Source organism: Diceros bicornis, chromosome 23, assembly GCF_020826845.1.
Source record: "Diceros bicornis minor isolate mBicDic1 chromosome 23, mDicBic1.mat.cur, whole genome shotgun sequence".
Lineage (NCBI taxonomy): Eukaryota > Metazoa > Chordata > Mammalia > Perissodactyla > Rhinocerotidae > Diceros > Diceros bicornis.
The window spans coordinates 15,655,960-15,671,603 of record NC_080762.1 but is presented as its reverse complement, the minus strand read 5'-3'; the positions used below and the strand labels follow the sequence as shown (position 1 = coordinate 15,671,603).

The 15,644-nt window shown below is 33.3% G+C and overlaps 1 protein-coding gene across 1 annotated transcript in view; it reads right to left on the bottom strand.

The window, feature by feature from the left end:
- Positions 1-3,195: 3,195 nt before the first annotated feature.
- Positions 3,196-15,644, bottom strand: part of TBC1D32 (TBC1 domain family member 32) — a 202,994-nt gene continuing 190,545 nt past the window's right edge. Inside the window, exons 33-34 of the mRNA XM_058566374.1 lie at positions 14,752-14,940; positions 3,196-5,168 (exon numbers count right to left, since the gene is read on the bottom strand). Coding sequence (XP_058422357.1) covers positions 5,049-5,168; positions 14,752-14,940 — 309 coding nt within the window. The 3' untranslated portion in view covers positions 3,196-5,048. The remainder of the gene's footprint in view (positions 5,169-14,751; positions 14,941-15,644) is intronic.

Below are 15,644 nucleotides of genomic sequence, written 5' to 3'. Positions count from 1 at the left end.
AAAACAGAAGTCAAAAGGTAAATTATAAAGTATTTCTAATTAAATGAAAATGTATAAACAACACATCAAAATTTGTGGATGCAGCTAAGGCAGTATGTGTCGGGAATTTTATAGCACTAAACACCTATACCGAAAAAGAAGAAGGGTCTCAAATAAATGATTTTTGAAATCAGAAAAACCAGAGCAAGTGAAACTGAAATTAAGTAGAAGAAAGGAAATAATAAAGTTCCATGTGGAAATCAATGGAATAGAAAACAGAAAAATAGAAAAACATTGATGAAACTAAAAGCTAGTTCTTTGAGAACACCAATAACATTCTTAAACTTCTAGCCAGACTGATCAGGGAAAAAGAAGAGAGACAAAAGAACGATACCAAAAATGAGAGGGGTGATATCACTACAAATTCTACACATACTAAAAAGGGTAACGAGGTACTATTATGAACAACTTGATGCCAATAAATTTGACAATTCGAGGAAACAGACAAATTCCTTGAAAGAAACAGACTACCAAAGCTCACTTAAGAATAGATAATCTGAATACCCATATATCTATTAGAGAAATTGAATTTTTTTGTTAAAAATCTTACCACAAAGAAAATTCCAGGCTTCACTGGGAAATTCTACCAGATATTTAAGGGGAAAAAAATAATACCATTTATACACAAACTTCTAGAAAATAGACGAATATATCTCAATTCATTTTATGAAGCCAGCATTACCTGATGTCAAAGTCAGAAAAAGAAAACTACAGATCATGAACACAGACATAGAAACTACTAACAAAATTTTAACAAATCAAATCTGACAATACGTAAAAATGATAAAATATTATGACAAAGTAGAGTTAATCTTAGGAATGCAAGGTTGATTTAGCATTTGAAAATGTTGGTAAGTCACCATGTTGACAGACCAAAAAAAAAGGAAAACTCTTATTACTTTGATATAAAGCTTTTGACAAAATCATTTTCCAATGGAAATTCTATTCCTGAAACTCTCATCAAAATAGGAATTGAAAGGATCTTTCTCAGTTTGATCAAGGCATCCACAAGTAACCTACAGCTAATATAATTGCTAATGTTGGAACTCTTCTGTTATGATGGATTTGTCAATTTCTCTTTGTAGTGTGCATTCTTTTTTAATAAAGTCAGCTTCATTGAGGTAAAATTTACATACAACATTCACCCATTTTAAGCATACATTTCAAACTAGTTTAAAAAATAGTCATGTAGCCATCACTACAATCATGATATAAATAAATATCCTCTCTGCCTCTATGCAGAAAATCCCCTTTCTTCATCATCCCCCCTCAGTTCCTGGAAACCACTAATATTCTGTCACTACAGATTCGCCTTTTCTAGAATATCATATAAATCAAATCCTACAAAGCATGTATCCTTTTGTGTCTGGCTTATTTTACTTAGTCTAATACTTTCCAGATTCATTGATGATTTTGTGTGCATCTGTAGGTGGCAACTTTTTAATGCTGAGTTGTATTCCACTTTATGGCTAAATCACATTTGTTTATCCACTCACCAGTTGAGGTTGGTGTTGTTTCCAGTTTGGGGGTACTATGAATAAAGCTGTAATTATTATTGATGTATAAGTCTTTGTGTGGACATATATTTTATTTCTTTTGAGGAAATACCTAGAAGGGGTATTGCTGAGTCACGTGGTTAAGTGTGTGTTTAACTTAATTAAAAAAACAAGCCAAACTTCCAAAATTGCTGTTGCACTTTCCATTTCTACAAGAAACGTATGAGTTCCAGTTGCTCTGCCTCCTTGCTAGATTTCGCAACCAGGTATTTTTGTTTTGTGTATTTTAGTTATAGATATTTCAGTGAGTGTGTATCTCCTGTGGTTTTAATTTGCATTTCCCTAATAACTAATGATGATGAGCATGTTCTTTTGTGCTGAGTTGTCATCTGTGTATCTTCTTTGGTGAAGTGTTTGTTCAAATATTTTGCCTATTTTATTATTAGTTTGTTTTCTTATTATTGAGTGGTTAAAAATCTTTTTATAATGTGAATATAAGGTCTTTTGCCAGATATGCTTTGTAAATGTATTCTCCTAGTCTGTGACTTATCCATTATTTGAGACTGTCTTAAAGAGGTTTTTTTCTCCCTTTTAAATTTTGAAGAAGTCTATAAAAATTATAAATTTTTTCTTTTCTGATTTGTGATTTTGCAGTAAGAAATGTTTGCCTTACCAAAGGCTTCAAAAATTAGATATTTTTTAAATTTACAAATAGATATTATGTTAAAATAACAATGTGTACCATTGTCTTAGATTTCTATTTATTTTTGCATCTCAGATTTCCTCTTCTTTCTTTCTAGACTAATCCTTGAAAATTTTAGTTTTAGGTTCATTTTCTCATCTGTTTTTTTTTTTTTTTTGGTGAGGAAGATTTGCCCTGGGCTAACATTTGTTGCCAATCTTCCTGTATTTTTGTATGTGGGACGCCATCATAGCATGGCTTGATGAGTGGTACATAGGTCCATGCTCGAGATCTGAACCCGTGAACCCCAGGCCGCTGAAGCAGAGTGTGTGAACTTAACCACTACGCCACCAGGCTGGCCCCTCATTTTCCCATTTTAAACGCTTTTGATCCCATGCCTCTTCTTTCCTGTACAACAATACTCCTAGAAACGGCAGTTTCCAAAATCTCTCCTCTCAGTGTCATTTAAACCCACTCCAACCAAACTTCTGCCCGCACTACTCCATCAAGACTGCTCTTACCAAGGTCATCAAACCCAGAGGTCAATTCTCACTTGTTATCTTTATAACTGCATTTTCACAGTTTTAAAATTATTCATCTCCCCATCAAGACTGTGGACTCTTTGAGTGGAGGTGCTGTATCTCATTTATCCTATCCTGAATATTAAATATTTCATTATACGTGTAACCCTCGAAACATGTCTGTTTAATGAGTGACCAAAGAAGTTTCTTTCACATCCTGGAATTGAAAAATCAAACTAGAGCACACCATAATTTAATAATCATACATTTAGGTAGAATCCTGTTAGGAAGTTCAGATGCATTTCTGAGACTTGCTTTACCTCCACAGATTCTTTAGATGCTTATATATCACGAGGAGGCACAACTACAAAGATGAAGTTTTGAAAACAGATATTTGAAGATTTATTTACGAGCACTTAAGTTTTTAACAAATTTGTTTACATTGTATCATAAAATATAGTTTATTATAATGAATCCTGTAAAATGTACAAAGTATCCATTCACAGATCAGAAATAAAGTCTGTCTTGAGGACTTATACTTTAAATAATTAAAAACAAAATGGGAAGGCAAGACTGTGCTGAATTTATTTCTATTCTAAAGAGTATTCTTAAAAATTGGTACAAAAATTCACAATGGTAGCTACACGAACTACCATATTTTACATTTTATTTCACCAAACAAATTGCTAGGTCATTGTTCATAGGACATTTATCAAATGAAAATGAAAGCTGCCTGGCTCCAGCTGAAGTCACTTTTCCAAAATGTAATTGTTAGTATCTAGATCTGACTTCAGTTTCCAATCCAAATCACCAATGAATATTATACAATTAAGTTATAGTCCCTTCTCCATTTGTATTTCCAATTACCGTGTAAGAGCTTTTAAAAAGAAATAAAGCTGCAAGTTTCTTAGGACCAATAACAATAACTCAGGAACAGAATGGGAATAAATGGAACCATAAACATGTATTACAAGGTTCTGTGGAACAGCTTTTCAAAATTAAGTTTGAAAGTAGACAAAGCTTGGTGTTTTGTGTCACCTAGGACTCCCTTATTTAACCACATCAGCCAGAGCTACAGTGAGCAATATGTCAAATTAATTTGCTCAATTTTCTTTTCTCAACTTTTTCAATGCCCTTTAGCAACACCATTACTGAGAAGCTATTGTTCGCATTAACAGCATAAAACCTGATTCTGAAGGTTGATATTGCACTAGCCTAAATATCACAAAATTGAAAACTGCATGGTACCAGTTGTTTCATCATACTAAAAGGAAAAATGAGTTTGTGGATGAGCCATTTCTGGTTGAAAAGGAAAAATGCTTCAGGATGGTTTTAATGGCTGATTTATGTTTCAGTATAAGCAATGAGTACAAAAGGACCTCTACCTATAATTTAAAAGACTTGCTGAAGTTGCTGACTGAACAATTAACAATTTAATATGTTTGCATTTTGTCTTTCATATACTAAATGTCACAGTTATGATATATGAAAATAGATCCTCACATACTGTATTAATCTCATTGAAGCAAAGACTTCTATTTAAACAAAATAAAATAGTGTTAGTCATTTAAAATAATTTAGAAATCTCCTTAATGTTTCCAAGTTCACTACAAATCAAATTGATCGCTAAAGCAAATGTATAACAAATGAGAGTCAAATGCTCATCAGGATGAAATAACCAATCTATCTTTTAAATGAACCATGTAGACACTACATTTCACATGAAAAATTATAAATTTATATAGGTATCAAAAGCAATTCTTAGAAAAACAATTATGTCTGAGGACATAGTTTTCCTACCACTTGTCATGATAAATGTCATTTGTTCTCCACATGTAAAATAACCAGTTGTGGTTCTGTCTATTTTCCTTTACACATGTAGACATAAAAAAATGAAGAAAACAGTTGTCTCTTCCTTGTCTCTAAAGACTCTCTCTGGCTAGTCAAACAATTATTTACAAAATTGCTGCTTCTTTCCAAACTCATTGGAAAAAACATTTTAATCACCTGGTGAAGGGGGCGATGTAGGTTGGGACTAGCTGTTAAACATTAAGAAAGTTAAACATATAAGTAAGTTAAATCTAACTCTAAAACAACCTTACAAAATAACAAACATAAAAATGAATTCGCTTCACATGATCAATTGAGCTAATACCTACTTGAATATATTATGTTCAAAAACTCTCAGTATTGGCTTACAATATGTGTATTCACAAAGCATATGTGGTTATGGACACAGATGGAAAATAATCAATCATTGTTTCCTTTAAAAATAAATATGACATAAAATTAAACTGTGCGCTCCATGATCTATGTGTTTTGCACTCTAATGTTCTGCATGTCTCTCAGCAGCACTGGTCGGTAGTTTTGTTCCAAAATTTCCATGTATTCAAAGTAATCACTCACTCGAAACCCATGCAGTGCTTCTTCCTGTCAAAAAATATACAGAGAAATTCATTCACTTGGGTAAAGGCACGTAATTCTAAGTTAATGAATTTTAAATAATTGATGTATCATTTTTTTCAGCTATAGACGGTTTTATGTTGCTAGTAAATGTACAATTGCTTTTTATTTAGTAGGCTGTGTATGTATATGATAGCAAGAAATCATGTCCCAATGAAACAAGGTTGTCTGTTTTCAAAACCAAAAATGCTTTACAGCTAACAAAATAGAAAACAAACTCTTAGATAATGAAATCTTCCTAATAGTTTGGATATAATAGAGTCTTAATTATAGAATGATTATTCACATTTGTAATTAGTAAAGACTCTAAAGCTTATCTATGGAAGGATAGTATCATATTGCAGGGAACACATATTCTATAGCTCTTGTTCATAAAATCATCAGCAGTCTGCAGTTCCTAATGTTGGTACTATGCATGTCTGTATTAATTTCGAATTTAATGGTTAGTATCCCAAATGAGGAACTCGAGAATAAAAACAGTAGGGACATCCATTTAGAATCTTAGAGACTTTCAGGGAATTTTATGATTATTCCTTTTAGCATCTCCAAATACTAGCCATGTAGTACCTACTCTTCAGAGTAAGAAACAAACAAACAAAATTCTGCAGAAGAAAAATTATCCTTGATTCAATGTAATAGTATTATGTTAGGAGTTTTCAAGGTTATAAAAAATTTTGAACAATTCATGCCTTTCTAGAGATTCCAGTTAAAGGCAAAAATTAATAACAAACAAAAGCAATTCAAAAGAACAAACAGTAATATATTATCCTATATCAGATATTGTGTTAGAGACAATCAGTTTATAGATGAGAGACATTAATGTAGGGTAGCTAGGAAAACATCACCCAATTCTCAATAAGAATGGTTGTTTTTAAAGGCCCTAGAGTCACTCGTCACTTACAAGTCAGCAATAGTTCACAGCTTGCAAATAACTTGGGAGAACATTACACTTCTTTTGCCGTGTATCACCTAAAATCTGGGTAGTTTGGGTGAAAAGTTAGTTCGTACTTTAAAAAAATTATTACTACTGATCTACAAGGCTGATATTATAGCTAAAGAAACTAAATGATGCTAAGTTATATACATAACATTACACCATTAAGGCTAGAGCTAATACTTCCCAACATAAAAATTTGTACTCTACTCTTCATTTTAAAATAATTGTGACATTATCTCATCCATTCTTTCATTTCTTTATTCATTAACCTGTTCATTCTCTTACTGTATGTAACGTTCTTGGTTATATGCTGAAGACACAAAGATGAATGAGACAGGTCCTTGTCCTAAAACATTAACAGCTGAGGTATATATCATGTCTCTAGTTTTATGGATAAGCAACTGAATCAAAGGGAAGGTGTTCATCTTATGAATAGCAGAAATACTAGGTCTTTGTAAATTTCTCTCCTATCAAAAATATTTCACTTTGCTCCTTGGGGAAAAAATAGGATCAAAGTAAGACCAATCTTACTGTTCAAGAATTCACTTCAAACAGTTAGTGTTGTCATCATGGAACTATTATGAATTTATCTATTCTCTTCATCTAAATTACCTGTGATTTGGCATTTATCACCTCTTCACAAAAACTACACCTAAGATGGAGAGGAATTATAGTCACGTGTTATTCTAACCAGATAATAAAAACCCAATGCCAGAAAAATTGTTTTAGTATATATTCATGATTTTTAAAAGAATGCTTATTGTTCATTAAATGTGAACTACAACAGGAGATGACAGCATTTGAATAATAGCTCTAATAATTCTTTTCTGGGCAAAAATAAGCAAAATCTATTTTAACATCTTTTAATTATTGTTCCACTTTAATTTAAAAATAAAAACTACCCATGGAGAGCCATAGCTATTACTCAATTTAAATATATTTTTTCCTTAGAATGTAGTTTTTGTAATTATAGCTTCCATTTTGGACATTAATTTTAAAATAAAGAGAAAATACCTTGATAACTATACTGAAGAGACACTCATAAAAATGGCAAATAGAGCTATTCAAGTCTTCTTTCATAAGAGAAAAAATAAATATTCATTTAAAAAGGAATGTTTGTAAATGATGTAGCTCATTATTTAAAATTTATAGGTAATTTTAGCTCCGAATAAAAGTTCAGAATCTCTGAATTCCACTTTCTGTCTTCAAAGTGGAATATTTTTTAATTTATCCTAAATGTTCTCTAATGGCCTTTTTAGTGGATAACTTTTCCCTGTAATTATGACCAGTTAGACTGCCAACTTATCATTTAAGTTATAACAGAGCATTTCCTCAGAATACTGCTTTATTATCATTTCATTTATAGACCTAAGTATTTTGGACTCTGTATAAACATATAAATTCCCTTATTCTTTAAATAGGCAGACATATGTAATTATATAAGGTAACACTATCCCATTTTACATAAACAGTGCACTATTTGTTCTAGAAAAGTTTTTTTTAAGAGGTTACTACTGCAGTGGTTTATGGTTTGGTTAGGAAGTTCATTTTGAGCATATCGCATTTTCTTTTTTGTACCTCATGGCTTTCCAACCAGTGTGCCTTCAATGATTTGCTCTCTTCATTAATTCTGAGTTTCAAATGTTGAATCATCAAAAAGCATTAAATATTACCATTCTAAACCAAAATGTTGCCTGTCTATTTAATATTATATGACATGGCAAATACACAGCTTCCCTCTCTCCTTTGTATATAAAATCCAGTTTCAAACATGTATCTAACTGGTTTCCTTTTACTTTTGAGAACATTTAATTAGAAGGTCCACTGAATTTAGGATTTTTTTTTTTTTTAAAAGGTAACCAGACTAGCCAATGAAAGACAATTTGATATACTAGAAGCATCACAGGATTTGGAGTCAGACCAAAAAAGGGTTCAGACGTTTCTGTGTTAGTTACTAGATGAACGAACCTGGGAAAGTTCAGCGATTCTCTAAAAGCCTCAGCTTCTCATGCATAAAATGCAGACAATAACAGCATCAGGTTGTGCTGTCTGAACTCCTTCCCACGTGCTATAAAGCCTTTGGTGATCTGGCTCCCGTCTCATCTCTTACCATTCTTACTCCCTCACACCTTGTTCTGGCCAGTGGTCATTTCGACACTTTCTAAGTGGGAAAAGCTTATTCGTACCTCCGAGCTTTTGCACTTGCCTTGCTTCTCATTTAGAACAATTTTGTCAGAAGCCTTTGCATTGCTTTTTCCTTTGCTTCATTCAGGTCTCTGCTTACCCCTCAGAGTAGCCTTCACTGGACTCGATCTACATAGCACCTCTGACTTGCTCTCTGACTCCCTTACTATGTTTGATTTCTTTATAATAAGATCTATCAATACTTGAAATATTATATATTTACTCACATATTACTTATCTACCAGTAGAATGTAAAGTCAGTGTGGGCAGGGACATGGCCTGTCTTGTGACTACAGTGCCTGGGACACAGCTGTTTCACAACAGTTGAATAAGTCAATGAGTGAATGGACAATACCTGTAAATCCCTTTCCCCAGTGCCTGGCATTCAAAAAGCACTCAAGGTGTTAGTGGTGGTCATAATAATAATGACAAGAACATGTTTTTATTAACTGATGGTCTCTGAAATGATGGTCTCTGAAAGAAATAGTTTGTTTTTTTTTTTTGCTGAGGGAGACTAGCCCTGAGCTAACATCCTCTATTCTATATGTGGGTCGCCACAACAGCAAGGTGGGATCTGAACCCACAAATCAAGGCCTCCAAAGCGGAGCACACGGAACTTAACCACTACACTACAGGGCCAGCCCTCGAGATAGATTTTCTTGATCACACTGCAATTGACTCCTGTCTCTGCTCTTCATTCAACTCCTTACCAAGAACATAACAGGACGATTCACTTAACATATGAAGATAGTACCGCGTTTTCTTGCAATATCTCAGGAATATGCCTATTATGGAAATCAAGCTATACCTATACTTTCAAACATTATTTGTATCAGTTAAAGTTTTTGAAAATAATTTCCAGCAAAAATGTTTTTAGAGCTACTGCAAGCCCTGTAAATTCGGAATCTGAATTGAAGATAAGGCCTTTTAGGGTGGTAAATAGATAAAAAGCACAAAAAGATTAAGCATGCTAACACGACATGCCTCAGTTTTACGATTTCAGGACCAAATTTAGGTATTTTTTTATATACTCCCTTCTCAAGTATATTTAATTATTAACACATTTGAAAGGTGATAAAAAAAGATATAATAGCTCTTTATAAAATATAGAGGGGAAAAAAGTAACATAAGTCACTTTGGGTTAAATTGGAATAAAGGGTTGATTCTTATTAATAATCACCAGGAGGCATATAAAATAAAAGTTTACCACAACAGGTATAGAACTTACTGTACACTGAGGTCACTTAAAGAATTTGCGTTAATGTTGAATCTCATATAGGAAGTAGCAAATTATATAGTAAGAGTCACGTGAGAGAAGACGTTTTGTGAACACAGCTCTGCTCTTTACCCTTGCTAACATGACCATTTGTGTGTTGTGTCACCTATCATGTGAAAAAGGATCTTCTTTCTGGATCAAACTGGTAGAAACACAACTTGCAAGTACTGTTTCTTCCAGTATGTTCCTCCTGTGGTACTTGGTAAAATCTGAAGTTCCTGGACCAATAGCCCCAAAACTTTCGAATCCCTGGTGTTGGCATTCTGGATTCAAGCTCCAAAGGTAACATTTTTCCATATTGTAAAGATTTTAATCTACTTGAGATTTTATACTAAAATCTGACAACTTAGATTTTACTCATGAAAATTCAGTTTTAGTAGGTCTGGGGAGAAGTGCAGACATATCAATTTTAATAAGCACCCCAATGACCCTTAGGCTCAGGGAAGTTTAGATAGTGTGTGTGGTTCTGGATAGAATACGAAGTTTTTAAATATTTAGGATACAGTATGTGGTTCTTGAAGATTTTAAATCAGCTGAGGGATATATGGACATATGTGATGACTAGAGAGAAGATTCAGTCGTGGCTGGGTAAATCAGGGAACAGGCCTTGACAACATAAGAGAATGTTCCTGACATAGATCTGAAGTATATGCCAGGTATTCCTATGATATAATACAATAAGGTGTTTCAGGGGCTGGAGAAAAAAATGTGAACAAAAGTATATAATCCAGCTATGGAGTCAGGAGAAAACTCTGTTTCCTTTGCTGTGTTCTCTGCACATCTTTTTCTTAAGTAAAGAACAAGAGAAGGATGAGACTGTGACATAGAAACTCAAATAACTGCTAACTTTTTTTTAAGCACTTGTTATGTGCCAGATAATGTTCTGGAGGTTTTTTACAGATGTCATCTCATTTAATTCTTTGAGAACTCTAGGTGATAGTATTATTTTACACCCTATTATACAGATGAGGAAACTGAGGCATAGAGAGGTTAAGCAACGTGCCCAAGGCTTACACAGTCGGAGCGACAGAGCCAGAATTTGAATTCGGGTGGACTCAAATGATGTTAAGGACAATGCAGAAAACATATCTGCAAACCACAGTTGACATAATACTGAACATGTTTTATCTGTTCCCTCAGATGAATTATTTTTAATTATGTATACTTTTGTCTTTTAAAAGCTTAGTATTCAATTGGTTTTTCTCAGTCTGATCTCCATTTCTTACCCTGTCAACATGCTCTGATATCAACAGCTGCAATAGCAACAACAACAAAAATCTCTCTTGACAATTTACTGATTGGGTCGAAATTGATCTGATTTTTTTCGTAATTATAAATTGATTTTGCCATAATATGCAAGATTTAGTTGAAGCATTTTAATTAAGTATTTTGAGCCTTCACAGCCTGATTTTCACTGGAAGGCAATCTTTTCCTAGCCTGACATTTCAGTGAAGTTTGTCCCCAGGTTGAATTCACAAACTAAAACCAAGATCACTGCTGGCCTATTAGCATGCTGGAAAGGAATGCAATACAGCTGGTCGGCGAAAAGAGCGGGTCTTCTGAATTACTATTAAACTAACATTCTCTAAACCTGCTTGCTTGTGTGTGCGTGTGTGTATGCGTGTTGTGTGTGTGTGTGTGTGTGTGAGAGAGAGAGAGAAAGAGATAGAGAGATGGCTCCACCAAAACAAAACAGAATTTTAGACTTTCAAGCTCATTGAGATATTTGAGAGTATTTGTTGGATGATGTTTTTCTCAAAGTTTCATGCCTTCAGATTTTCTGAACCATCATCTGTCACAGATAAAAATGTTCAGGACGCTAAGTCCAAAGACTAAGCCCTTCAGCATACCTTCAGAAGTCGCCTTCTAGCTCAGCACCAATCCATCAATCAGCACACTGTGGGAATGAGGCACTTAGCCGCTCTATTACCCAACCCACATTTTTGTTGTGTCTACAAGGATATTGTGAAAAACTCAGTCAAGACCTGGCTGATATCAATTTATACCCACGGCATTCATCTCATCTAATATTTTAGTGTTTTAATCAAAAAAGGAAAAATAAATCTGTTTTTTTTTTTTTAGTAAACCCGGGCTGTAGTAAACCAAACTACCAGTAGTGTTCACCACCTTCCGGTCTAAGAAATTCCAACTTGTTTTTGTAATATATTGACCACGAAGAATTGTCCAGTGGGGTATCAGAAGTACAGGCAATGAGTATAGACTCTCAATTACCTGATTTAAAATCCTGAGCCTAAACCAAAATGAATACATGTTAAAATGAAAATAAGTTGATATTTTCTCTATACTGCCTGCTTCAGACAAATATTTATTCCTAAAGCAATCCTTCTATCATGTCACTTTCTGTCAATACATGAAACTTAAACCAGGAAAAGAATTGCATATTTTAAATCTTCTGGAACCATCTCATTATATGAAGTTTCTCAGGATAACTGATAGCAGCTGAAAACATGTTTGTGGGTTTTCAATATTTTGGAAACTAATTCAATTGTGCCTAATTATTTAAACTTATTTACAACAGTTAGATACTTGTGCTGTTTTTATATAATGATTCAATATCCTCCTTTTAAAAAAGAGTATTATAAAAGCAGTATGGGCTCATTCTTCAAAAATCTAAAAAAAGCCCAAATAAATATATATAAATATCTACAATAAAAAGTAAAAGTCCCCTGTTCTACTTTATCTCCTCTCTCCTCTCAAAAGCAATCATTATTAAATATGTAGAGTCAGGGAACAACATGTATCTATATAATAATATTATTATGGCTGTTTTATGTAGTTATATGGAGAATTATCGGTAAGTTTTTTTCTCTCTTTGTACAAGTCTGAGATTTCAGATCCGAAAGTATAAAACAATTTCCAAGGTTTAATCCCTGTAAGTATAGTTGAATGAGGAATTTTTAAATCATACATTTATTTCTGACTTGGGGGATCTTCTGAGGGAAGTAGGAATCAAAATCACTTCATTAATCAAAATTTCAGTACTGGTTAATATGTGAATAAGCAAAAATAATGTGTACGTGTTTATATACCTTGCAAACAAGAGATTATAACAGGGCTTAATGGAGTAGTTAGAGGGCTGTATAAATGCATATTTAAATAAACCTCACTGGCATTTATCTCACAAGAAAAATAACTGCCCACCAAGAGAGATCAGTGACCTTGAGACCTACCTGCTGAAAATAAAACAATGGATAAAGTGAAGTCATGGTATTAGAAAGGCATTTTCCCTGATCCCTCACGAATGCAAACGGCAGGAGTAAGAATAAGAAGTAAGGTTAGTTCCAGGATAAGTGCTAAAATTAATTCTTTGCCAACATGTTCTTAGTTTGGATTTATACCAATTCAATTAAAAATTTAGTAATTTAAATAGGACTTAGGTAGTAAAGATAATCTTTTCCCCTCTCATTTAAAAATTCTTTAGTTTTAAATTGATAGCATTATGCCCAGAGCACAACAGAGTTTGGGATGCATTTAAAGAGGTCACCATTTGCAAACTCTATTACAACTTCTCCCTGCAGTAGTGAAGAAAGAGATGAAACTGCAATAATCACCAAAGTTAATCAGACTTAAAGACGATGAAATATAAAGACACCCTTCTGGCGGAAGGAAGATAAGTGACAATCATTTGAAGAATTGAGTAATGTTTGTTATTCAATGTGAATAGAACTAAGTTCATTCATCTTTCTCTTTATATTTATTTACATTCTTTGTTTATTCTATGAACAAATATTTATTGACCACCTACTACGTGACAGGTACTGTTGAGGCACTGAAAATACCTTAGGAAATGAGACAGACAAAATCACAGTCCCTGTGGGGCTTACCATTATACCGGGGAAGATTGACAAAAATCTATATAAAGTAGTTTGAGCTAGTGACAAACACTGTAAGAGATACTAAAGTGGGATAAGAAGTTAGAGAATTACAGGTTAGGGGATATTCAAATACAAGAGTTCAAGAAGATTTCAGACTCTGAAATCCCTATAACTGCTCACCGTAGCTGATGAAAATGTCCGTTACCGAAAAGGAACCCTCATTTTGTCCTAATTCCCATTTGCTTAGCCTTCCCTGTTCTCCAAATTACCTCTTGTAGATCATTTTTCTTTTTCTACCTAAGTTTTCCTTCTTGATGTACAACCATTGTCTTGATATACTTTTTCATTAAGAATGTTTCTAGAATCATAATTCTAGTGATATATGTAGGAAGTTTGAGACCTTTTAAGGTCAGTATTTATGAAATAAAAATGCTTGATAGTTTGCTAATCTTACATGATTAATGACATTTATTTATAGAAAATCATCATGACATGGAAAATAGCTCTGACAAGTATCTAATGGTAAAGAATAAAGATAAACTTAATTTACATAGAAATTATTCGTTGACCTAGCGAAAATCTAGCAAATGACAAATGTTGGTGTATGCATGTAGACGTGCGCCTGTGGGATGGTGAGGGTAGCAGGGGGAGGGAAACATACTTCAAATTCAAGGAAAGATTTTAACTTAAAACAAATAGAGTTGGATTTCCATCGAGGATTGCACACAGGGATGTATTTATATGTATTTCTGAAAGTCCAGAGCTTCAAAAATCACATTGAGAAAGTAAGCAACTACATATCTTGTTTTAACATATTAACTTATATATGGTAGTGACTTTTTAAAAAGAGTGTAATGATAGAAGAATCTTTCATGGAAACCTTTTATAAAAATAGAAGTTTAGAAAATTATAGAATATGAAGGTATAGGAAATTACATTCAATGTTTTGGAAAAGTATCAAATCTCTGTATTAACATAGTAACTTGAACTTTTATTGACCAAATAAGAGATAGGAATATTTAAAAAAATACATTTTTTGGCATAGCATACTGGTTAAAAGCCAAGTTTTGCACCCAGACAGCTTAACTTCATATCCCAGCCCCACCACTCTCTAGCTGTACAATCTCAGGTGACTTACTTAATTCGGTGCCCCAGTTCCCTCATCTCTAAAATGAAGATGAGAATACTACCTACCTCTCAAGGTTGTTTTTAGGATTGGATGAGTGTCTAGAAAAGTGTCTGACATTAAGCACCTCATCAAAGTTAGGTATTAACTCTTAGCAAACATCCCCCCCACACCCATATAAAAATACTTACTTTTAGGAAAACCTGCAGATCTTGAATCTGAGTGTGCTGTAGAATGTCTTGTTGCAGATGTTTGAATATAGCTATACAGATATACACTTGATAATCAGGACCAAGGAAAACACAAGTAGCAATATAATGGCAGATTTCTATCCAGTCTAAATAGTTCCAAAAACACTGAGTTATCCATTGCAGGCAAATCTAGCACAAAAAGGAGTCAGTTCATTAGAAAGCTTATAAAACCATATTTGACTTTTAAAAAGCAGTAACCAATAACTCACACAAAACCAATGAAGAGCTTATTAGCATTTAATCAAAACAGACATTCTGTATACAAGCCTAACAAGGATGCTTCACCTATTTGCTTAATGCCTGAGAAAACTTTTATGGCCTTGGGACTCAAGACTTAGGGGTAACCGATGGTGTTCATACTGCTCATATACCTATTGCTAAATGCCTTTATTCATATTGTCCTCCTCTTACCCATAACACTAGTCTGCTCTCTACAACTAACAAATGCTAAGAGACTATTTTAATTCAAAGATGGAAATTTTTTCTATCCTACCTATAATCACAGATGTATAATTATGCAGGTGACAGATTGCTAAATGTTACATTAATGCAAATGGAATCTTGCTGAATCAGAAAACAATTTAAACCAAACAGAATTATGTAATATAAAAACTGGAAGCTAATGTACAGACTAATTCAAAAATTAGACTTTTACAAAAATCATTTATCTTACTTTTTGAATAACATTTGTTCAGATTATAAAAGCAATACATATCCATTGTGGAAAAAACAGAAAAGTTTAAGGAAAAAAAAACAGTAACAATGACACAGAGATTAACATTGTTAACACTCTGGTACATTAACGTTATTGGTGGAATTCTGTCTCTCTCCAA